Below are 25,223 nucleotides of genomic sequence, written 5' to 3' on the forward strand. Positions count from 1 at the left end.
TAACCACAACTAACCATTAGAGACATAATAGTGGAACTAATAACATAGTTATAATAAATTTTCGAAGTAAATGCCTCTTGGGTTCTGGACTTAGATTATGGACTAATATCTTGCTTGTGTGACAGTTTTGGCCTCGCTGATAACGTCGTGAGCTGCAAGGTCAACAATGTGTTGTGGGATCTTGAACGACCTCTGGAGGAGAGCTGCAAGCTAGAACTTCTTAAATTTGACAATCCTGAAGGTGCCACATCATCCATTATAATTTTCTATGTAACATATTCAAAAGGTTTCCAACCTTAAAATTCCCTAACACATTTCATTTTGAAAAATCATTAATTTAAAATTAGATTTAAATAACTAAATATTTGTTTTATGTTTAACTAATAGAAAATGACTATTGATTTGACTATGGTCTTTTAGGTGACAACACATGTAAAATGTAACGTAACTACTTGTGGTAATTGACAAGAAACCTACTTGTGGTTTTTTTTTTGCAAGAAACCTCAGTATGCAGGAATTAAATTTTTTAACAAAATTCCAGAACATATTAAGGCTGAACCATCATTCAATAAGTTTAAAAAAATACTTAAGGATTACCTAACAATCAAAGTATTATACTCTTTTAAGGAATTATAAATGCAATAAAGTAAAATTAGCCTAATTTTAAGAAATTTTGAATACTTTTAAGTTAATGACACTATTCAATGTATTGACTGTAATACCTATGAATAAAGAATTATCTGAATCTGAATGGTAGGAATCCTTATATTTTACATTAATTTTTTTACCAAGTAAGTACTATGTTTTATATAGATTAAAAATACTTTTCCAATTGAACATTGAATCACTTTTAATACAGTATATCTGAGATGTAACACACCGTGATTGGTTTATCCCTTTGAGTGTTTGTCAGTATGTTCAGTTGTTTAAACAAAGATGTAAAACTGCTGTAACAGATGTTCTTGTTGTAATTGTTATATCTTGGTCTCAGTAACTATTTTCAGTAACTTGCTAATAACTATTTTGCAGTTAAAATATCTGATATTTACGAATGGTTTTGTTTGACTTTGTTTTATTATTCTGAAATTTTAATTGTCATTCAATGTCTGTGAATAATAGCATATTTAGTGGTTAGAGCTTAGCTGATCCTGTTTGTGTGAAGAACATGAAGCGGGGTTGATGCTTTTCAATTTTAAGTATTTTGGTTCAGTTTTGGAGAAAAGAAATAACAGTTATAAATAAAGTGTGTCATACGAGGAATTCACATTTTTGCTTTATACGCAGAAGAAAAAAAAGTCCAACCCTTACCAATTTGAAGGAGGGGTAGTAGCATTCGCTGCCTCAGGAATGTCAAAATGTCAGATTAGTAATGCACAAAATGTTTCTTACATTACCTATAAGTAGCAACTCAATGCAAAAAACCATACAGTAAACAAGGGATGGAACAGGTCTTTTGGTTTATCAGATCCGGTTTCTTGCTGATCAATTAAATTTTAAAATTAAAGCTAGAATTATAAGTTTTGCCAACCTAAATTTGTGCCAAAATTACTCAAAACAGAAAATATTGATTGTTGGTTTCAAAGTTATTGTGATGACCCTTTTAATAAATTGTAATCATGTTATATTCCTGTTACAGAATTTTGTTGTTTTACTGTTTCAGCGGAGCAAGTTTTCTGGCACTCAAGTGCTCACATACTGGGAGAGGCCATGGAGCGAATGTACGGTGGTTATCTATGCTATGGACCCCCCATTGAATCTGGCTTCTACTATGACATGCACATGCCTAACACACAGGTCCGTCAATCTATGAGAGTAATGTTTAATCCCCTCCTTCTCTTGCAGGCTTAAAAACTGTTAACATGAACTGTAAACTCTGTACATTATAGTGTAATGTGTGAAATATTTAGTGAATGTGAGCTGGAAATAGTCTCAGTGGGTGGTAACTTAAGAAAATAGAATATTGCCAGGAATATTTCTTTGGCCCAGGATGATTCCCAAAAGTTTTTAGATGTAGACTGTTGATACATGTTAATCCAAAAATTATCATTCCGTGCATTAATTTCCTGTATTAAACAACATCCTAGGAATTTATAGAACTAAATGGATTTTGATTCCTATACCATTATTTTATACCAAGCATTTTTTTAACAAGTAATTTCTCTGTGAACCTCTTGTTCAAGCAGCCTAGGTCTAAAATATTCAAGAACTACCTAGGTATTTTCATAAATTCATTGTTCCTTTATGTTATTTCAGCTTTACAATTTGTAAATGCTAGACCAATGACTGTCAATATTGCCATACTATTTAGTTACATTAATGTTTTAATAAATTAACAATAGGGAATTAATGTAATATTTACTTAATTCTTTGATCCTTAACACACTGAAAACCAAAGAAATGTGTTTATTTCTTTAAAGGAAATCCAGATCCAAAAATCTAAATCAATATACGAATATTTTATTTATAATTTAAAATAGAAAGTAGGAATGCACAAATAAAAAACAAAAAAGTATTAGAAGAAAAAAAAGCTAATAAAGTTGATCATAAACCATGGTTTAGCTTTAAGGTTAATTTAATTACAATTAGGTTTCATGCGGATATTTTGTCTTAGACCACAAAGGTGGAACTTTTCTGATGTTTTATTCAATGTTTGGTGTTTTTTTTGTTGTAATATTTATTTTTTAATGTAAGAGTGTTTGTTTCATTTGATCACACAATTACCACATTTCCCTATTAATTTAAGTGATTTAGCTTTTAAAATTATAAATTCCCAAGAATTGTATGTAATTATAATTTTATTTAAAAATACATTTTAGGTTTTGCGTTTAATTGAACCATATAATTACTGCTTTTACCTATCAGTTTATAGTTTCTTGAGCTATCTTGCTATTTAATCATAAATTGCCAAGAATTTATGAATTTTGGTAATATTGCCGGCAATATTCCCTAGGAATATGTCCTTGATTTTTAAATTCCCAGTGATTTTACATCACTATAAATAGTCAAATAGAGTGCAATTACTTTTTTTCTGCAATTTGTCAACCCCTTCATAAACTATCACTAAAACATGAACTTGACTGCATCTATATTCCACAACTCGCTCCAGTAATTTCTTTCCATAATAGAAAATAAGATTGTACACTTTTTAACACACATTTTATAGTCACTAATTTTTCAGTGTGATGAATAATGTGCATTTCACACAAGAGTTAAGTAGGGTTCATATTTCGGTAAACGTACTGTTAGGTGGCATACAAAGTGCAATTTAATTACAAAGTCTAGTCACTTTTACTTGAAATTTTCAATTTTCTATTTCCTCTATTTTACAGGTGTCAAATATAGATTTTCCAGTTGTGGAAAACATAATGAAGACTATTGTGAAAGAAAGACAACCATTTGAGCGACTCGAGATGAAAAAGGAAGATCTCTTAGAGATGTTTAAGGTAAAACAACTTTTCTTCTGTTTTTTTGTATCTTCTAGTTTTTTGTATGGTAATAAAATGAATTTTTTTTAACTTGGGTGTAATGTTTTTGGTAGTCGTATTGCAAATGAGCAATTTTGTATGTTAGGATGTAACAAAAATTTTAGTAACATATTTCTTTTAAGACCAATATTGAAGTCCATTGCACATTCAGTACCATGTTAAACATGATTATTACATTATTAATATATAAAAGACAAACTTTATTGGTTATTTTATTTTTGTAAAAGAAATACACAATTCTTCAATAATTTTCAATTTATTTCACTAGGCTTTCAACATCAAAGATACCATCATCAGGTGAGAAGACTTGTAACACAAATCTTATAAATTTCTTCTGATTAAATATTAAATGGATGTTTTAATAATGAAAATTATTTTTTGGATCGTTTTGAGATAACTGTTGACACATTGAGTTTGCTTAGTAGATGTATTTGGCACTTCTTTGTCAGACTATAAACAAATATCGGATACTATTTGGCCGATTTTTTTTATCTACAATTCATGAATGTGATTAAATATAAAAAAATGTAATAGACAAAATATATTGTAATTTTGCTACTCCTGTCATTGTCCTTGGCTCAGTAAAGGCAAAAACTTATATATGTAAAAAATGCTAAATGACCTTGAAATATGATTTCCACTCACTGATAAGACTAGTGATAAGCAAACAATAATAGAATAGAATAATAGAATACAGTAATTCCAAACAGAAAAATAAAAATGTTTCCAATAATGGTAATCATATCCTTAATGTAAAAATAAAAATAAAATCCTTGTTGTAGCTATAAAAGGCAATGTGTACAGGTAGAAATCCAGGAAGTTGTAATTATTGAAGCTACTGTAATGATTGCGGTCATGTTGAATAATCACTTTCAACTACTTTTGGTTTTACAGTACAATGAGTTCAAGCAGCGTATCCTGAAAGAGAAGGTGACCACCCCTACCACAACTGTGTACCGCTGTGGCTCACTTATAGATCTGTGCCGTGGTCCTCACATCCGTCACACCGGCAAGGTCAAGGCCTTCAAGATTACTAAGGTATATAAGATATTGTTGGATGAACCAAGTTTGTAAATTTTTCTTTTAAAATTTAAAGATTTACCAAAAACCGAATTCTATTATCAAAACAAATAATGAATATTGTGATATTTTACTAAAACCTTTTATAGTTTTAATGCTCAGTATATTTCATTTTACCAACAACCAGCAAGTGAGTTTTTTCTAACCAGCCTACGGTTTTGGACAATTGGCCAGACTTAACAATGTATAAAAATCTCTGTATTCTTTAAAGCTAGGAACATTTGATATAATTTTTTCAAAATTAAGCAGTAAACACTATGATGTACATAAATAACCCTAGAACTGATAAAGGAATTCTCCGACGCACTAGTTCAGTATTTTAGGCCTTCTCTTTGTGAGGTTTTTCAAAAAATTGTTTTTTTCTTAACCAATGCTTCATAAGAATAACTTATATAATTTATGTATATAACAGACACACATTTTCTACAACTAATAAACAATTTAAAATACTTTTTATGATTAGAACAAAATTATCATAAAATATTTTTATTCTATAGCGTAGTAATTACAGTACCTACTAAAGTTTACATATATTTTCAAATGTAACTCTCAATTGGTTCTGCTGTTAGTTTAAATAAATAAGAGGGAAAAAAAATAATGGTGTAATTTACTTTAATATTAACAAAATGGCACCTGAAAAAATTATAAAAGTCAAATAAAAAAACCTGTTTTTAGTTATAAAAATTTTCAAAATGCATACTATTTTGCTATTGCAATTTTTAATGAAATCTGTTGATAAGCGAGCATAAAAACTTTTAAACATATACTGCAGAAGCGTTTTAATTTTTATTATGATTGTGTTAACTGTAATATTTACTTTTTTAAAATCACTTTTACAATACCACATTTTCATTAATTCTGTCCTATAACTGCTAACTAGAGGCATATATTTGTATACATCCCTTATATAAACTCTTCTTCACTAATGAATTGTATTGCCTGTGCCAGCAAAACATTATTCTCAAATCATAAGAAGAATTCAAGTGTTATTTTACCAATTTTTTAAGTTTTTTGATATTATGTCTGAAAGGTGTGTGTGTGTGTGTGTGTGTAATTTTACTAAATATTGAATCACAAAAAAGTACTTGTTCCGCCGGGACTCTAACCCAGATCTCTCACTTGCTGATTATATATATAATACAATTTATTAACATTTGTTTTGAAAATAACCTCTTCATAGCTGTTTTTCACTTTTTTAAGAACTCGGCTACCTACTGGGAAGGCAAGTCGGATGCTGAGTCTCTCCAAAGAATTTATGGGATTGCATTCCCAGACAACAAAAAGATGAAGGAGTGGGAAAAATTCCAGGAGGAAGCAGCTAAAAGGGACCACCGCAAGCTTGGAAGGGTAATACATTATATTCTCTCATATCCACCTTTTGTGATGGACAACGCTACTTGTATTAGCATACTCTTTATTATTTTTCTGTCTGTAAAAATGAAAAAAGGCACCTGTTCAACCAAAACTGTAATTTTGAACATTCATAACCTGAAAACTTGTAATCCTAATAAGACCAAAGTTTTATACAAGATATGTACAAAGCTACCTAACAACATGGAACTATATTTAATGTCTATAAACAATTTGATTAATTTCTAGACACAGGAATAAACCAGCTACATTTTAATTTTTACTCTCGTGTTTTGTTCTCAATTAGTATGTGGTCAATGTTCAAACTAGGTTACCTGTACTTTTTGATGCGATAGTAATATTCAACAAACACCCATGCTTGTTGTTATAACAGAGGTTATGATACTGATACTACAGTGCCGTGGCTGACATTTATGAATTAAAACGCACATTGTACACTTCTAAAAGTCTTATCTTGGCACCTATAACTAATACTGGAGATTTCATGTTATAGTCAGATTTTGTTTTGAAATGTCGAACATTCGTAAAAGGTTGAGTATAAGCAATCTAAGCAATTTGTTAATGATGTCTATTGAAGGTACTAATAGAAAGGTCCATTTCAATGAGGTTTAAACATTGGTGTTTAAAAAACAAAGAAGGCTACAGATTGAATGATGTTGGTAGGGACTAATTAGTGTTTTAAAGTTAAACTAATGTTAAAAGTAATTTTTTTTATAAAATTAACCATACTATTTTATTTTATTTTGTATTTTAAACTGAGTGAAGACTTTGTTTTTTGTATACTTAACAATAAATTAAAAATTTTATTTTCTAACTATACTGCTTTTAATAAAACCTATTTACAAAAATCGTCTAATTATTGAGGTTTTAAATATTTAAAAAAATATATATAATATTTACATCAGTATATGTATTGATTTAAGTATTGGTTCTGGAGGCTAAAGTAATATATAACTGCAGACTGTTTATAGATAAGTATTAATGTAATCTTTCGGAACGCCAGTGCTATTAATAAGTGCTACAAGACAAACATTTTTGCTAAAAACAGTGCCGCATTTCCCTATAGGCCCACTAGGCCCAGGTCCCATAGGGCGCAATATTTTTAGGGGGCGCATAAATTTTAAAGTACACAAAAGAAAAAAGTTTTTTTGCGCGGCGCGGTGTGTGTTTGGCGCTCGTTCGGGGCGGGTGGCCAAGGTCAACACTAGGACCCGGGCGTGCGACGTTGACTCATTCATTGGTTTTATTGCTTTTATTTATTCATTAACACTTCTATATATATATATATATATACTAGCTGTTTCCCGCGCTTCGCACGCTTATTCGTAAGTTTTGCCCTGCGTAATGAGCATTTCTGGTTGAAGTAAATTATATTTCCAACCCCGATGTAGATTTTTACCTTGATGTCACGATCAAGAAATAATTGTCAAAAATGTATTGTAAACATGCATAATGTATTTTATTACAAAGTGGTTTACCACTCAACCTTTAAGTTCAACCAAAAATTTAGTTTAGAGACAATTTATACATCATAAACTTAGCGCCTCCAAATAGTGTTTCACTGTTTAATATTACGTATCTATCTCGTAATTGCAGGTTATAATGTGCAGGGCAGCTCTTTGAAAACTTTTCTTCATTTTATTCGTTTATATTCACGACATAAGCGAATAATTCAGATAATAACTAACCTAACTTCTAAGTTTAGGCTAAATTACGGATACATGGTTGAAATTTGATTGAAATTGGTTCAGTCGTTTTGGAGTTTATTGGCAACATACATCGTGACTCAAGATTGTTATATATATATGATATCATATATATATATATCTAATTATATTATACAACCGCATGTGTACTGACTGACTGACTGACTCACGTATACTAATTCTAACCTACTTCCAGATGAGTTAGAGACTTGAAATTTGGTACACAGATAGCTTTCCACGTGTAACCACCAGGAAAATCCCGAAAAGTGAGAATTTATTTTTTCATTTTCAACCCCTCAAAAAATTCCCAAAAAATCGCAGCATTCTTCACTCCTGCAGCAGAGCCATTTTTTTGTAAGCCCGTAACTGACTGACTCACTCACGTATACTAATTCTAACCTACTTCCAGATGAGTTAGAGACTTGAAATTTGGTACATCACAGATAGCTTTCCACGTGTAACCACTACCAGGAAAATCCCGAAAAGTGAGAATTTTTCATTTTCAACCCCCTCAAAAAATTCCCAAAAAATCGCCGCATTCTTCACCCCTGCAGGCATTTTTGTAAGCCACGATAGCGGTTGGCGAAACCGTTGGAGCTAGCTCGGATTCTGACGGGAAAAATATCATTGGTCAGGAATGAAGTGAACTACAAAAAAGTTTCTAATGACTTTTTTGCTCTATCTTCCATGTGGTTAAAGCGACAAAACGCGACTCGAACATTTGAAATTCCAGAGATTTTTTTCGATTAAAAAATTATGTTTCAAGCCCGATAGCGGCCGGAACCGTTGGTCGTAAGCTCAATCTGATTGGACCCATCAAATTAGCAAATTGCGCGATCTACAGATAAAGGTCCAGTAATCTTTTGCCCTCGATCTCGATTGGTGTTGGCCGGAACCGACAAAACGTGATTTTTATGTACAATTTTGTTGTAACTTTTACGCGAAACTTTTGTTTTTGGGGTTCCGATAGCGTGACGAATCCATTGGTTCGGAAGGTCAAAATAAGACTAACGTTTTATTTAGGAAATAAGATGACCTACAAAAAAAGGGTCCAGTGACTTTTTACTATATATTTCCCTTAGTTTGACCGCAAAACGCGATTAAGTGAAAATGATTGGACATTTTCGCCTAAAAAATTTACATTCCGGGCTTGATAGCGGCTAAACGGTTGGTCGTAACTCAAAAACAAATTTTAAACGGGATTTAGGAAATCACGTGATCTACAGAAAAGGTTCAGTGACTTCGGGAGTTGGCTGTGCGTTAGCTAAGCGTCAATAGTAGATAGGGAACAGAGGAATATTTTATTATGTTCACAGACACAATACCCTCTAAAAAAGGCCACAGTGTGTCATTAACCCCCGTGTAATTATTAACCCCCCCCCCCGGGGAATTTCCTGTATGACCTGATAACCTCCTGTATACATTCAACCCCCTGATGTGTTAACCCCCCTGGTAACATTAAACCCCCTCCCAGGGAATTTCCTGCCACATGACCCTCATGTCCGAATTTTACCAGTCACCAAATCTCTTAACCCCCCCCCTGGGAAGATCCTGTATGACCAGATAACCCCCTGGAGGACTTATCCCCCGGTAACGTTAACCCCCCTGGGAATTTGTTCATATGACCAGACAATATCCTGACGAAATTAAACCCCCTCTTGTCTTAACCTCCTTAACATTAATCACCCACCCCAGGGAATTTCTCGCCTTGACTAGATTAGTCCTCCTGGTGATATTAAACCCCCTGTTTCGACTTAAAATACTGGCTTGAGGTCGTTTTTATTATGTTGTATACTAAACCAATTCAAGATAGCATGACCCGTGCAGACTTTTCTCCCGAGCTCATTTCTGGGCTAAACCATAGGTCGTAGATCAGATCTGAGGGCACAATCGAAAGACAAAATTAAATTTCCAACAAGAAAGGTCACAGACACTTTTTGTCTGTATCTCTAACGTTATTAACCGCAAAATGCCCTCAAAGTCAAAAGCTTTTTTACGAATCCGGAAAAAAATCTATGAAAAAGGTCAATTTTTAAATCCCTTGTCATTTACTTAATGTCGGACTTAACCAGTCACCGAATTCCGCCTTATCCCCGAATTTGCAAGCGTTTACTTGGGGGGCCTGGGGGCGATATCCCCAGCGAGCCGAATGGCGAGTCTAATATATATGGACAACCGCATGTGTAAACTGACTGACTGAGACTGACTCACTCACTCACGTATTTACTAATACTAACCTACTTCCAGATGAGTTAGAGACTTGAAAGTTGGTACACAGATAGCTTTCCAGGGCGCTGTAACCACCAGGAAAAATCCCGAAAAAGTGAGAATTTTTCATTTTCAACCCCTCAATAAGAAATTCCCAAAAAATCGCGCATTCTTCACCCCTTGCAGGCAATTTTTTGTAAGCCCCGATATGAGGGCCCTGGCGAACCGATGGAGCTAGCATCGGATTGGCGACGGAAAATATCGGGATGGTCAGGGAAATGAAGTGAACTACAATAAAAAAGGTCTAATGACTTTTTGCTCTATCTTCCATTGGGTTAAGCGACAAAACGCTAGATAATACATTTGAAATTCAGAGTGTTTTTTTTCGATAAAAAATAATGTTTCTTTAAGGCAATCCGATAGCGGCCGATTTACCGTTGGTCGTAGCCTCAAAATCTGATTGACCCATCAAATTATTTTTGCTGCAAATTGCGCTATGGGGGGTATGGGATGTAGAAGTGCAGATAAAGTGTAGAGGAGAGAGCTCCAGTAATCTTTTGCGCAATCTGGGGGAACACGAAGTGGGGGCGGATAGGGTCGGGGGTCTATGTGGCTTCCGATCCAGCTTGCTCTATCCGTGTCCTCCAGTAATTTCCCGTGTCTCTCCAGATCTTGGTACAATTCCACTTGTCTGCTCCATCCGGATTACTCTGTTCCGGCGTCTAGTGACTTCTCCAGTAATCTTTTGCCCTATCTCGATTGGTTTGGGCGAAAAAAAACGTGATTAGCAATTTGTTGTAACTTTTACGCGAAACCTTTTGGTTTTTCTGGGTGGTCGATAGCGGCGAAACCATTGGTCGGAGGTCCAAAATAAGACTAACGGTTTTTATTTAGGAAATAAGATGACCTACAAAAAAAGGTCCAGTGACTTTTTACTATATTTCCCTTAGTTTGACCGCAAAACGCGATTAAGTGAAAAATATTGGGACATTTTCGCCTAAAAATTTAACATTCGCGGGGGCTTTGATAGCGGGCTAACACGGTTGGTCGTAACTCAAACAAATTTTAAACGGGATTTAGGAAAATCACGTGATCTACAGAAAAGGTTCAGTGACTTCGGAGTTGGCTGAGCGTTAGCTAAGCGTCAATAGTAGATAGGGACAGAGGAATATTTATTATGTTCACAGACACAATACCTCTAAAAAAGGGCCCAAATGTGTGTCCATTAACTCGCTCCCCGGTAATATTAACCCCCCCCCCTCCCCCCCGGGATTTCCTGGTATGACACCTGTATAACCTCCTGTACATTCCCAAACCCCCCTGATGTGTTAACGCCCCTGGTAACATTAAACCCCCCCAGGGAATTTCCTGCCTTGACCTCATGTCCGAATTTTACCAGTCACCAAATCTCTTAACCCCCCCCCCCGGGAAGATCCTGGTCTTATGACCAGATAACCCCGCTGGTAGACTTATCCCCAGGGGTTAACGTTAACCCCCCTGGGAATTTGTTCATCTAATGACCAGACAATATCCTGACGAAATTAAACCCCCTCTTGTCTTAACCTCCTTAACATTAATCACCCACCCAGGGAATTTCTCGCCTTTGGACTAGATAGTCTCCTGGTGATATTAAACCCCCTGTTCGACTTAAAATACTGCCTTGAGGGTCGGTTTTTATTATGTTTATACTAAACAAATTCAAGATAGCTGACCCCCGTGCAGACTTTTCTCCCGAGCTCATTTCTGGCTAAACCATAGGACGTAGAATCAGATTCTAGAGTAGGCACAATCGAAAAGACAAAAATTAAAATTGTCCAACAAGAAAAGGTCCAGTCACTTTTTGTCGTATCTCTAACGGTTTAACCGCAAAATGCCCTCAAAGTCAAAAGTTTTTTTACGAATCCGGAAAAAAAATCTATGAAAAAGGTCAATTTTTAAATCCCATTGTCATTTACTTAATGTCCGGACTTAACCAGTCACCGAATTCCGCTTATCCCCGAATTTGCAAGCGTTTACTTTGGGGGCCTGGGGGCGTAGCCCCCAGCGAGGCCGGAAGGCGAGTCTAATATATGTATACAACCGCAATGTGTAACTGACTGTCCTGACTGACCTCACTCACTCACGTATACTAATTCTAACCTACTTCCAGATGAGTTAGAGACTTGAAATTTGGTACACAGATAGCTTTCCACGTGTAACCACCAGGAAAATCCCGAAAAGTGAGAAATTTTTCATTTTCAACCCCTTAAAAAAATCAAAATGGCGGACGCAGTTTTCTCCCCAGTGTAGACCTTTCGTAGGCGCTCGATTGTGACTTAACGAAGCATCCTATCGAAAAAACGGAGGCCCACTTACAGTATTCTCCTTGAAACTCTCTACAAGTTTGCAATTTTAAACTTTTGCTCTATCTCTTAAAAGTGTATATACAGGAGGCGCGAGAAGTTGGAAAAACGTGATTTTTTTTTTGAAAATTTTTCAAAATTTCTAAAAAAAAAAAACAAATTTTTAGAAAATAAATAATAACACCATAAGATGCATCGTGAAATTCTACACCAATCAAACAGTTTTAAGTGTCTCAATATGTTTACCCAATCCAGAATAAATAATTTTTGTGATATAGTAGATAGGGACATTGCGAGGATGGGTGGGGGAGGGGGGGGGGTTAACGTAAAGATAGTCCTAGGGTATTAACTTTTTTGGTGTCGATAGATAGGGAAAAATAATTCAGAGGGGTGGGGGACGTGTCCAGGGGTGGAAAAAAATTTCGTCATTTTTTCGATAATCTCTTACCGTTTTACGAGGATATTTGCAAAAAACTGTCATTTTTTTGCTATTTTTTTCCCACCCATCTTCATTCGCGTTTTCCATAAAAGTCAACAGCAAAATTCAGTTTGATGCTTTCCGAAGTGATAGTTTTGTGTCGGGACATAACATTAATCCCCCCCGGGAATTTCCTCGTATGACCAACCAAATATCCTGACTAAATTAAACCCCCCTGATATGTTAACCCCCCCTCCGGGTAACATTAACCTCCCCCCCGGGAATTTCCTGGCTTGACTAGATAATCTCCTGATGATATTAAACCCCCTGTTCGACTTAAAATACTGCCTTAAGGTCGGTTTTTATTATGATTGTACTAAAACAATTCACGATAAATGACCAGTGCAGATCCCTTTTATCCCAAGCGTTGTTACCGACTAAACCAGAGATCGTAGCTCAAATCCGAGGGTAGAATATCGAAAGACAAAATTAAATTTTCCGACAAAGAAAGGTCCAGTCACTATTTTCTTGTATCTCTTAATGGTTAACCCGTAAAATGCCATTAAAGTCAAAAACTTTGATTACCAACTGGAAAATTCAATAAAATAGGTCCAATTTTAATTCCGAATTCAGGCTTATCCCCGAATATGTGTGGCCCAACCCCCGAAAGGGGGCCTGGGGTGTGTGTCATTAACCCCCCGGTAACATTAACCCCCTCCCCGGGGATTTCCTGGTATGACCTGATAAACCTCATGAGTACATTAATTAAACCCCCTGATCAGTGTTAACACCCCCCCGGTACACATTAAACCCCCTCAGAATTTCCTGGCAATGGACATTCATGTCCGAAAATTTTACTAATCACCAAATCTCTTAACCCCCCGATGGGAAGTTCCTGTATGACACAGATACCCCCTGATGTCTTAACCCTTGGTAACATATACATAACCTGAACCCCCCAGGATAATTTCCTGGCGGAACTGTGACCTCATGTCCCGAATTTTACTAATCACCAAAAATCCATCTTATCCCAGAATTTATGGCACTTACTTTGGGGGCCTGGGGGCGTAGCCCCCAGCGAGCCGAAGGCGAGTATATATATACTATTGTAATTATCTTTCATCAAAATTACGTAATTAAGAAATTACTGGATTTCTACGTCAGTGGTAATCAGAGTCCTGCTGGGGGGGGGAGGGGGGGCGCTCTTTGGTCTGTAGGCCTAGGGGCGGCGAATTTGTAAATGCGGCCCTGGCTAAAAAGTCTGAAGAGCTTGTAGCATTTTTGCTGAGAAAATTTTCATCTCAGCTTAAACCCTGTCCTGTAAGTACTAGACATAGCTTGCTTTACCAATACTGCACTGGAACGTTAGTATGAATGATATATTAAACTTTGCTTCCTTGTTTGCAGGAGCAAGAGCTGTACTTCTTCCATGAGCTGAGTCCAGGGTCCTGCTTCTTCCAACCCAGAGGGGCGCACATCTATAACAAGCTTATAGAGTTCATCCGGTCCGAGTATCGCAAGAGAGGCTTCCAAGAGGTGGTCACCCCAAACATTTTCAATGCCAAGCTCTGGCAAACTTCTGGTCATTGGGAGCACTATGCGGTATGTCTACGCTTTATAGTAATTTAAACTGAGTTGTGTTTTCAATGTTAATCAGGCCATTCATTATTTATCACCATTGCAAAAAAGTGTAGAAAAATCCCCAGGTTTTTAAAGTCAGTATAACAGCCAACCTCTGTCTTAAAACATGAGTGCAAAAACTACTGATTAATTTTGACTCTTTCCATTGTACCTTATGCCTCATTAGAGACCTTCAGATTTGGATTGGGCACAGCCAGCAAGATTTGTATGTTGTCACCTTCTTGCTGTTCACTAATTTCAACTAATGTGGTCTGAACACTTTTGAAATTATTACATTTGCAGATAACCCAAATAGATTGTCACAATTGTGTTTTAGAAAATGATAATTCAATGGAGTCCAGCATATTATGTATAGAAGTCAGTGACATACAGATCATTTCATTCACAGCTAAGAACTGCATCAAATTTGATTACTGAGTTAAAGTTTTTGATAAACAAAATCAAATTCTAACGTATATGGCTGTATGTATCTAGCAAATAACTAAATAAACTGTAAGGGGCAGGACTAACGGCTGGAAACACCGTTATTGTTGTCCTATTTCAACAGTTATCCCAGTTTTAAAACTCCAATGATCATCTCAGTAATACAAGTGCTATGTTCTCACTATTTAAAATAATAAAATAGACTCATAGATATAGTTTTGATTGACTAAGTGGATCAAACTATAACATACTAAAGTAACATGTAGCCGTTTGTGTGTGCCAGATCTGCTATATACCAGTCAAGAGCTAACATGAGATGAGATCCATGCAACAGATTGTTCACAAGAGTTAAAATGGATATTTTAACAAATATTTCTTTTTTATTGATGGATATGTGGGTTTCACTCTTTTAGTTCAGGTTCTGTTACGATTTTGTAGATTTGAAGTTAAACATCTTTGAACTAAAAAGACTATTTTAGTAGATTGAAATTTTTATGTTGTTTTCAAAGCAAATAGTTTCATAATAAGAAAAATGATTCGTTTTGTCCATTACTTTTGTATATGTAATGTTGGAAATTAAAAAATGGAACGAAAGAAATAATTTATTACAAAGTTGTAATAATTGTAATTTAGGATGTAAAATTTAGAGTAAATCTTTTATCCTATGTTCTACCCTGTAAAAGTTAACTTATTTATTGTTTTAGGACAATATGTTTTCGTTTGATGTGGAAAAAGAGATGTTCGCCTTGAAACCAATGAACTGCCCAGGACATTGGTAAGTTCAATCATTATCTAGCCTAAGTGGGATGTTAGGCATATTGTGTGAATTAAACAACAGAAAAATATTTATGTCTGGTACAGTCTGGTGTTCGATCATCGGCCGAGGTCTTGGAGAGAGCTGCCGCTGCGGATGGCTGACTTTGGGGTGTTGCATCGTAACGAGTTGTCTGGCGCACTCACTGGTCTCACTCGTGTGCGCAGGTTCCAACAGGATGATGCACACATTTTCTGTGCTGTCCCTCAGGTAACTTAGTACAATTTTACATTCTATGAGACAGTAATATCCATTTATAATAAAAGAGATTGATAGTGCATTTTCTATATAATCATAAATTAGGATTTACATCCTAATTTATTTCATTAGGATGAAAGTGTTAACAATTTGCAACTTGAAAAGGTTTCCTAAAACTAATTTTGTGAGCCTAACAACTATAATTTTGTGTTACTGATGCAAAATTATACTTCAATGAAGGATCAGTAGCTACAGAGAATTTCTTAAAAAACATAGGCGATGATCCTAGTAAGGGCTAAAAAGCATTGACACACAGTGAATTTTAAAAGCTGACAAAGAGCTAAACAAAATGAGGATAAGTAGAAGTCCAAAAAAACCAGAGAGGAGGTTAAAATTTACTATTTTCATAGATAATTTTAAAATTTGCTGAAAAAAGTGAATTTTACAACAGTGCTTTTGAGTATTTTCTTAAATTTAGTTTTTATAGAACTTGGATTTTTCATTCTGAGGTACACATTTTTGTGCTCTGTATATTTTTAGTTTTCAAAAAATAGTAACACAGTTATTGAATCTCAGATCAAGGCAGAGATTACGGGGGCCCTGGACTTCCTGAGACACGTCTATGGAGTGTTTGGCTTCACATTCCAGCTATGCCTCTCCACCCGGCCGGACAAGTTCCTGGGGGATATAGCTGTATGGGAGGAGGCAGAGAAGGTAGCCTTGTTACTATGAATTTGTTCTGTTGTAGTTAGTTATATTAGTTAGGGCAAACAGTATACTAACTTAAAGTTAGTTTTTTACAACACCCATTTTGATACAAGTATCATTGATTTTTTAATTATCATTATTTATATGAAAACATGGTATATAAAAACATTCTCTTTGCATATACAGTACAATTATTATAACAATAGACTCAGGCGTGAAGTCACTAGCTTGCACGAAAGTCAGTCATCATTGAAAACACTACTCTGCACTCCTGATTTAAGGGGAAACTTGCTAACTAAATCAGTTACCTATTTCACAGTTTATCTCGATTTGAATGTGAAGATGATAACATCACATGTCTTTACACATGCACCAACCAAAATATTACACACTTTTCTTTTATATATCTTGCCTTTATATTTGTAATATTATTATTGAAGAAATTTCAAAAGTAGCAAGCAAGGAAACTTTTTAACGTTTAGTCATGCATAAGTTTTAGAAAAGATTTATAAAAAAGGAGGAAAAATGTGATTGTAATTTAACTTTTGAATGAGACGTATATATTAGGCTGTTGAAGTGTGTGTTATTAATATAACTGGTGAGGCACAGACACCTTTACTTACATATATTGTAATTAATTAACAGTACTTTTTATATATTTATTAAAGTTGTAGATGTATATTTATTACCGTTGTTATATTTCAAGATGTTTAATATAGCTTACTGCATATACAACTGAACTAAATAGTAAACATAATTTCAAAACTACCTTTCAAAATATTCTATAGCTTTATGGCTTTGTAACAAGACTTTCTTCCTCATATCAACTTATATCTCCTTCTATTTTAGCTATTTACAATCTTATTACACTTGTATTATCCATATTGTTGGTTAATAGTAATATTCTTGTTATGGTTTTTTATTATTTCCCCAATTAATTTCTTTGGTTTTGAGGTCTGGATGATACGACATATGAGTTTAAGCACAGGAAATCCCCATATTTCCTGCTGCATTAATTATTAATTAGTAATGGTTGAAAGTTTAGTTAGTCTAAAGGTATTAAGGTTAATAGTATATTATTGAGGTTAAACCATCATTAAACCGGTTTTTGCTATTCTTGACCCAATGCGGGTGGCATAAAACCTCAGCCCTGTTAAAACTGACTGAATGACTCTAAATGACTGAAAACTGACTGGGTTCATCTTCTCTGTTACAAAGAGTATTCAAATTGCAAAAGAGAGCTATTCGTTTAGTGTTTGGGTTGAGGGGCCTGGAGAGCTGTAGGCAAGTGTTTCACCAAGAACGTATACTAACCCTCCCCTCCATTTTTATTTATTCCGTTTCAATTTACACTTTTAAACACATTACCGATTTTCCTACCCACAATCATATATATCCCACCAGAAATAAAAATAGTTTAACAGTACCCCACCATAGTAATAATATGTTCCGCAAATCAATAGAATATTTAGGACCTACAATTTATAATAGATTGCCAGATTATTTAAAAGCCAGCACTTCACTTGCATCTTTCAAAAACAAACTAAAAGACTTTTCTTGTAAAAAACTGTTTTTACTCACTCTCTGAATTTCTGTGCCCCACCTAACCTTACAAGTAAAAATATCATTAGTACTGTTTTTCAATATATTTTTAATTTGTAGTTTTACCAGATATAACAATAACTTTAATAAGAATATTTTTAGTATTTAGTTATTTTATACATATTGACAATTCTCGATACATGTTAATGTCAATGAGAAATAAAATGATTTTGAATAAATGGACTGATTGGCTAATTTTGGTTTTGAAATATTCTCAGAAGTCGAAGGAAGATTTAACATGTGAGAAACATTGGAATAGTTTCTCAGAATATGTAATAATTCTGGAAACATTTAATAATTATAATACCCAATGTTAACTGACACTAAACAGCTGTAGACACTTCTAGCTGAAGTTTACCGAAGTGGTGAAAAAATTTGTTTACATTTAAATTTGATAAAATATTAAATAATTATAGTGCTTGATCAGTAGTGTTATGCAGATTGCAAAGACAAAGTTACTATCTAATCTTTATTTTAGATCACACCACTGACAAATAAATCATCTAATGCAATGAAAATAATATTTGAACAGTATTCTAAAACCCACCTTGATAAACGAAGCTGTGAATGTTTTGCACATAAGTTTATCAAAACTGATTGTTTCCTTTAACACTCTTCTCCTCATATCAGAAGCAGAATAAAAGCGACGAAAGTAGATGCATTTTGACTAAAGTAGTCTTTTTAATATTACGTATGCACATACTTTCTTGATCTGGGTAACTCATAGCACCAGAAATATCGCAGACTGCAAATAAACGTTTTTAAATCTAAGTTGGATTTCAAAACCATGTGCTTATTTTCTAAGTTCAACAATATAAACTGAACTGTGGAACCGTAAATAAATTAGAGGAGAATTGAATTTAATCAGTCGTATCTGACTCATTTGAACCGCAGTCACTTTTCAGTCGTACGTAAGTTATTTATTTTGTAGTCCCTTAACGGGACGAAAAAGGAAGCTATCACTGTGGCACTTAAAAAATGTTAGACAGAAAGTAAATTAACCCTTTAAGTGCCGGAGCATCGCTATTTGCGATCCTGCATTATATGCAAAAAATGCCAGAATCGCTATTTGCGACTTCTGCAGTAACGCTTATATTTTATATAGTATTTATCTAAATTGGCTAAATTTAACGTAACTTTTGATGAAGGTTTGTTGAATTTTGGGTAGATTCTGATTTTTACGGCGGTTGTAAGGAGATCGCTTCCTAGTTGAGTTTCGAATCGACAGCGACACGGACGAGCCGTCACATGTTTTGTTTGCGCTGGTGTTTATTTCACAAATTATTGTAAATATTGAAAATTTTTAAATGTAAATGGGTTTGTAGTGTTAGTATCTTCATATTATTTTGTTTGTTGTAGTGTATATTATATTATATTGTATATTATATTATTATGTTCTAGTCTGTGTGTAATTAGAACAATGACTTGACCGTGAGTTACGGTGATCGTAAGCAGCTAGTATTTTACTAAATACTTTCGTATAGTTTTTATGTTTGTTCAGTGATATTTATAAACAATGAGTCATAAAAACATTGCTGACAATGAAGACCTAGTAATGCAGGCATTAGATTCAAGCATTAGCAGTGTAGACAAGACACAGAGTGTCAGGTTAGGTTAGAAACTTTTTAGTTTTGTAGCGGTTCATATTTTCATATTTATTTTTTCAAACTTTAATTATAAGTATAAAAAAAGTTTTTATATGTCTTTTTGTAAAGAATTAAATGGAGTATAAGATAGCATAACTGAAAATTAAAAAACAAAATATTTCAATAACACTACGTTGTGTCAAAATAAGAAACAAAATGTTTTTGCTCATAAAGTTTTTGTTAGTGTTTTTTTTATTGGTATAAAAACGTTAAATTACTATTGAATGTATTATATTTATAAAGAAAATATATTTATCTACAAAACAAACAAAAAACCAGGACATTATACCAATAAATAATTTTTTGATGAATTTTTAACCAGACCCTTGCAAAATCAGGCATTTTGGCTCGGCATTTCATGCATACCATATAGCAAAACGCCGCGGCACTCAAAGGGTTAAAAGAGCCGAATTAATCGAAGTTGGTGTTTGTTGGTATATATTTTCTTGATCAGGACAAAAGTCAAACTCAACTATGACACTTGAAATAGTATCTTAGATAGAAAATTAATCTAAATAAATGGAAGGTGACCCTTTTTGACTAAATTAAGTTATTAAGACTTATATGTATATAATTATTCATACAACAAAACCTAAAATAGAACCAGTCAAAATTGTATTTATGTTTTGAATCTCTCAACTTTGGATACTGAAATAATATGTATCTGATACATCTACTTATGTTTAAAAAATTATGGTTGCCTGTAAAGTCGGTTTTACGGGCGAAGATTTTACGTGACAACGTCTTTTTTCTCGGTAGAATATTTATTGATATGAATATTATTAAATTGCACAATAGGAACAAGGAATTGAATGAAAATAAGAATTGCACAAATTTTAACTATAGAAATATATTTTGTTTACTAAAACATTGTACATAATTTGAAATTAATTAAAATTTGTTATTGTAAATGGTAAAGTTGAATAAAACATTTACTAAAATTGGAATTTGAAATTCTTGCTAAACACAGTTAAATTCTAACTCCGCGCGTGGTGATTGGTCGGTTTAGTTCGTTTGTTTGGTCGCACTGTTATGACAGGTTAGAGGTTATAATTTGTTATTTTAAATGTTTGACTAGCAATACGCGCTGTTTCTTCTCAATCGACTGAATTACGATTGATTGTAGAGTGATTTAAACTAATAATTTACTTAACACTATCAACTTTTGTCAATAGTATGACATAACCTATAAACTCAGTTTCTCAACTTTTGTGTCAATCTAACAATTAATCAATCAATCATAGTTTACGATAATGAAATATCAGTGTACAATTATTTACCTTTATTGTTGTAGTTGTTGTAAATGACGAATCTAAGCACTCCACATTTTCACGAATAAACATAGTTATCTGCTTTATCCCGTGCGGCGGACCCACAGTTATCTGCTTTATCCCGTGCGGATCCCGTGCGGCGGACCCACTGGACGGGCATCGTAACGTTACCGGCCGTTACACTTTTTCATGAGTGACTCCGAGCCGCAACCTAATTTAAGACGTTGTCACGTCAAAATATTGTAGGATTCCATCATTTTACATCATAAATGCTTTCATTAAGAAAGCTACAATCTTGAATTTTGAAAATTGTGTACGAAGGCGCAGGTAACTCTGCTAGTATGCTATAATCTTAAAATCACCACAAGATAAAGTATATAATTAAATATGATTAAATTTCCACATAGTCTAACTCAGCCATGTTAAAATTAAAAATGTCATTGATACTGCACAAACATTTAGATATCGAGAACTTCCTAATTCAAGAATTTCTTTTCTTTTCAGACTTCCCATATACTTCTGCTGATATTTCCAGACAATTTTAAGTAATACTGCTTTGTTGGGTTCATTCATCAAATTTTGTCACAAGCCTGAATCTACAATTTCTCAGGAGTCATTTTTCTTTGGCACAAATATTTCGATTTTAAGGCAGAACACTCATCACTTGCCAAATTAATTATTAAAATAAACTAAAAAAAGCAAGTTTTTGTTTAAAATATGACATAGTAATTTAGTGATACAAGTTGTAAGGTTGGGATTAAATAATATTGAGTCAGTTCACTATAAAAAAATATATATACCTTGTTTTTTCTCGGATGCCTTTAACTTTTTGTAGCCAGATTATTATTTAAATATTCTAAATTGTAAACAAAAATTGTATTATTCTGCATATTGGTGGCTGATTTTACAGTGATTATTTAGGTTTTTATTAATAATAATTTTATTTAAATAGTTGGTTGGAAACAAATATCTTAGTCAAAACATTTCTGATATACATAACAACTACTTAAAAAGCCTTGTACTATACAGAATTTGTATTCAAGCTAAGTACTGCCTATGTTTAGCAACTTGCAGACAGTTTCTGATATACATAACAACTACTTTAAAAGCCTTGTACTATACAGAATTTGTATTCAAGCTAAGTACTGCCTATGTTTAGCAACTTGCAGACAGTTTCTGATATACATAACAACTACTTTAAAAGCCTTGTACTATACAGAATTTGTATTCAAGCTAAGTACTGCCTATGTTTAGCAACTTGCAGACAGTTTCTGATATACATAACAACTACTTTAAAAGCCTTGTACTATACAGAATTTGTATTCAAGCTAAGTACTGCCTATGTTTAGCAACTTGCAGACAGTTTCTGATATACATAACAACTACTTTAAAAGCCTTGTACTATACAGAATTTGTATTCAAGCTAAGTACTGCCTATGTTTAGCAACTTGCGGACAGTTTGAATGACTTTGGTGAGCCTTGGAGGGAAAACCCCGGAGACGGTGCTTTCTACGGACCAAAGATAGACATTACAATCATGGACGCCCTCAGGCGGAATCACCAATGTGCCACCATCCAGCTTGACTTTCAACTGCCTATCCGGTTCAACCTTGCATACATCAAGTAAGTATATGTATGGTTTATCACAAACAAAGGTGTTAAATAGTTAGAAGAAGGTGATAATTTGGTCTACACTGTGCAGAAAAAGAGCTGCTTGAGGCTTCTGAATAGAATGGCAACAGGCTATGGATCTCTTTGAAAACTTTATATGAGGTTAGAACTGAACTAGAACGATATTACAATTCATATTCATATATATATATATATATATATATATATACATATAATATTATCTTGTATAGTCATATATATATATATATATATATATATATATATATATATATATATATATTCATACTCATATTTGCTATATTTTAAATACTTTGCTACTACTCACTCCTTAGTAGTTCAATTTAAATTAATTTAGAAAGATGTTTATCACACAACTTTTAGTGTGCATTAAAATATTATATTACCAAAACAGTTATTCATCTCAAATTGTACTAAAATTTACTGTGATAATATTTAATGATATCAATATCTGTGTACAGTACATTTTATTTCATTGAGATAATCTTACATGTAAATGAACATTGTAATGGTCTAAAGAGAGTTTTTTCTACTATAGTGAACCAATATTGGTACTTCTTATACTTTTAATAAACTACATTGCAGAACATTTGCAAAAATTTTATTGTTCACAGTGAGGCGGGGGAGAAGACTCGTCCAGTCATCATCCACCGGGCGATCCTGGGTTCTGTGGAACGCATGATAGCCATTCTCACAGAGTCGTATGCGGGCAAGTGGCCATTCTGGCTGTCGCCTCGTCAGATCATGATCATCCCTGTAGGGCCCCCCTTCAATGATTACGCTGAGAAGGTAAACTTATTTACACACGTGTTCTATTGTCATTCAATTGTGTTTTACGAAGCTAGATATTTGTGCCTTATTCATTGATATAATACTAAAATATATTGAAAATAAATTATTCTAGCACAAGTAGAAAAAAGTTCGAATTAAATTCCACTTACCATGATTATTTGGTGATTTTTAGATTTCTAAATATGCAGAATATAAGAATGGCTCAAGTGCAGTTTATTATTAGATACTGAATTTTAATCCATGAACACTAAAAAGTGCTTAAAATATTTGTTCAATATTATTTCTATAAATTAATAATTTATTAGTAATACAAATTACTTCTGTTTCAGTTCCAATAGTGTATATAATATTGTATTTGCATTATTGTTTTTTTTCAAATTTATTGTGCATTTTGGTAATATTATTCTTTTTATTGAATGTCCTAAATAGTATAGTTGTGTAACACAGAGTTTTATGTTACACAATATTATATATTGTGATTGGAGCTAAGAGCCTATTTGTGCATAGATATTTTAATGAGTAATATTAAAAACATTTTAATATGTTGTGCAGGTGAAGGATCAACTGTACAATGCAGGGTTTGTTTGTGAAGTGGACTCAGATGCTGGGGACACCATGAACAAGAAAATCAGGAATGCTCAGTTGGCCCAGTACAACTTTATTTTAGGTTAGTTAAAAGAATTGTTTTAAAATCATTGAGTGTACAGTATTGTAAAAAAATTTTATACGGAACAAATGTTTTTGTAATTTTTCTGTTACTTAACTGTGGAAGTGAGGAACAATTAATTAATATTTCCAATTCATCATAACATACCTTATATAATTGTATTGTGAATGTTGAGTTCAGCTTCATTCACTCCACCTTCCCCTTAGTGCAGCATCTGAAATATAATGCTATTTCAGACTTGACTTCTGGATGAAGAGATCCAAAAATAGTTTGCTGTGAATAAGCTCAAAATGAACTCTACATTGTTTCATATCAGAGAAGTCTAGACTATAAATTATTTAATACACCTGATGGTGTAATGAGATGAAGAGGTGTTCTCATTGTCTCATCAGGTGCACAATGAGTGTACTACGATGTTTGCACAATCTAAAAGCATGGCGGAGCAACCAAGTTTTCTTCACATAACATAGATAAGGTAGGAAAGGTTGATTCAATGCAGAATGTTGAGTTCAGCTCCCTTTCACCATCTGCTGGGTGTTACTTTTAAGCTAAGCAGTCACTTAATATTTTCCAATGGTTGTTAAACAGTTTTCACAGTAAAACTAACCATGTTTTCTTTCTTTAAACGTTACATTTATTCAACCTTATGTTTATTCATAGAATTATCCTCATTAAAAGATATGATTAAGATGCGTTTAAATGCTTTTTAGTTTTTTTTTAATATTAATTAGGTCTCAAATTTTCATAAATTACACTATTACAACTGCTTCCAGAATGACTGGATATTCAGGATGAGTAAGGTTGGGGTCATGGGCTACCTCCATGAAAAGGTATAGCAGGCACCACATCTCAGTCATGATCCTTGGAAGAAAGGGATGCCAGTTCTGTATCAGTCTTTCCAGTCAAAGCGGGCAGGGATAGCCCTCCCTTATAAGTCCAGGCTAGCAACTACCTTTAACACTTACAGAGCCCCACCCACTCCGACAGTCATCCTCTGCAGTAGACTAGATGTATTGATCCTTCCTTGCACCCCATTATCTCCATGTTTGCAGTTAGTGATGTCCTGGACATCCATAAGATGATTTAAGTGACACATCGGTTTGGTAACCCCTAATGTAGGTTGGAACTAGAGGTTATAAACCAGATTGAATCCTCCTGGGATTTCAGTGATGTACTATAGAAGAATGCTTTTTAAGGATCA

General features: G+C 33.8%; 1 protein-coding gene across 9 annotated transcripts in view; it reads left to right on the forward strand.

Annotated features, from left to right (window-relative positions):
* LOC124354769 (threonine--tRNA ligase 1, cytoplasmic-like) overlaps positions 1 to 25,223 on the forward strand; it is a 62,562-nt gene that overhangs the window by 34,678 nt on the left and 2,661 nt on the right. For all 9 annotated transcript variants that reach the window (XM_046805458.1, XM_046805459.1, XM_046805465.1 and 6 more), the window contains 12 exons: positions 126 to 241; positions 1,661 to 1,794; positions 3,330 to 3,443; positions 4,380 to 4,523; positions 5,766 to 5,912; positions 14,018 to 14,212; positions 15,379 to 15,449; positions 15,536 to 15,698; positions 16,263 to 16,400; positions 22,358 to 22,536; positions 23,178 to 23,352; positions 23,908 to 24,022. In XM_046805458.1, the coding sequence (XP_046661414.1) occupies positions 126 to 241; positions 1,661 to 1,794; positions 3,330 to 3,443; positions 4,380 to 4,523; positions 5,766 to 5,912; positions 14,018 to 14,212; positions 15,379 to 15,449; positions 15,536 to 15,698; positions 16,263 to 16,400; positions 22,358 to 22,536; positions 23,178 to 23,352; positions 23,908 to 24,022 (1,691 nt within the window). The remainder of the gene's footprint in view (positions 1 to 125; positions 242 to 1,660; positions 1,795 to 3,329; positions 3,444 to 4,379; positions 4,524 to 5,765; positions 5,913 to 14,017; positions 14,213 to 15,378; positions 15,450 to 15,535; positions 15,699 to 16,262; positions 16,401 to 22,357; positions 22,537 to 23,177; positions 23,353 to 23,907; positions 24,023 to 25,223) is intronic.

The sequence above is a fragment of the Homalodisca vitripennis genome, chromosome 2 (genome assembly GCF_021130785.1).
Source record: "Homalodisca vitripennis isolate AUS2020 chromosome 2, UT_GWSS_2.1, whole genome shotgun sequence".
Lineage (NCBI taxonomy): Eukaryota > Metazoa > Arthropoda > Insecta > Hemiptera > Cicadellidae > Homalodisca > Homalodisca vitripennis.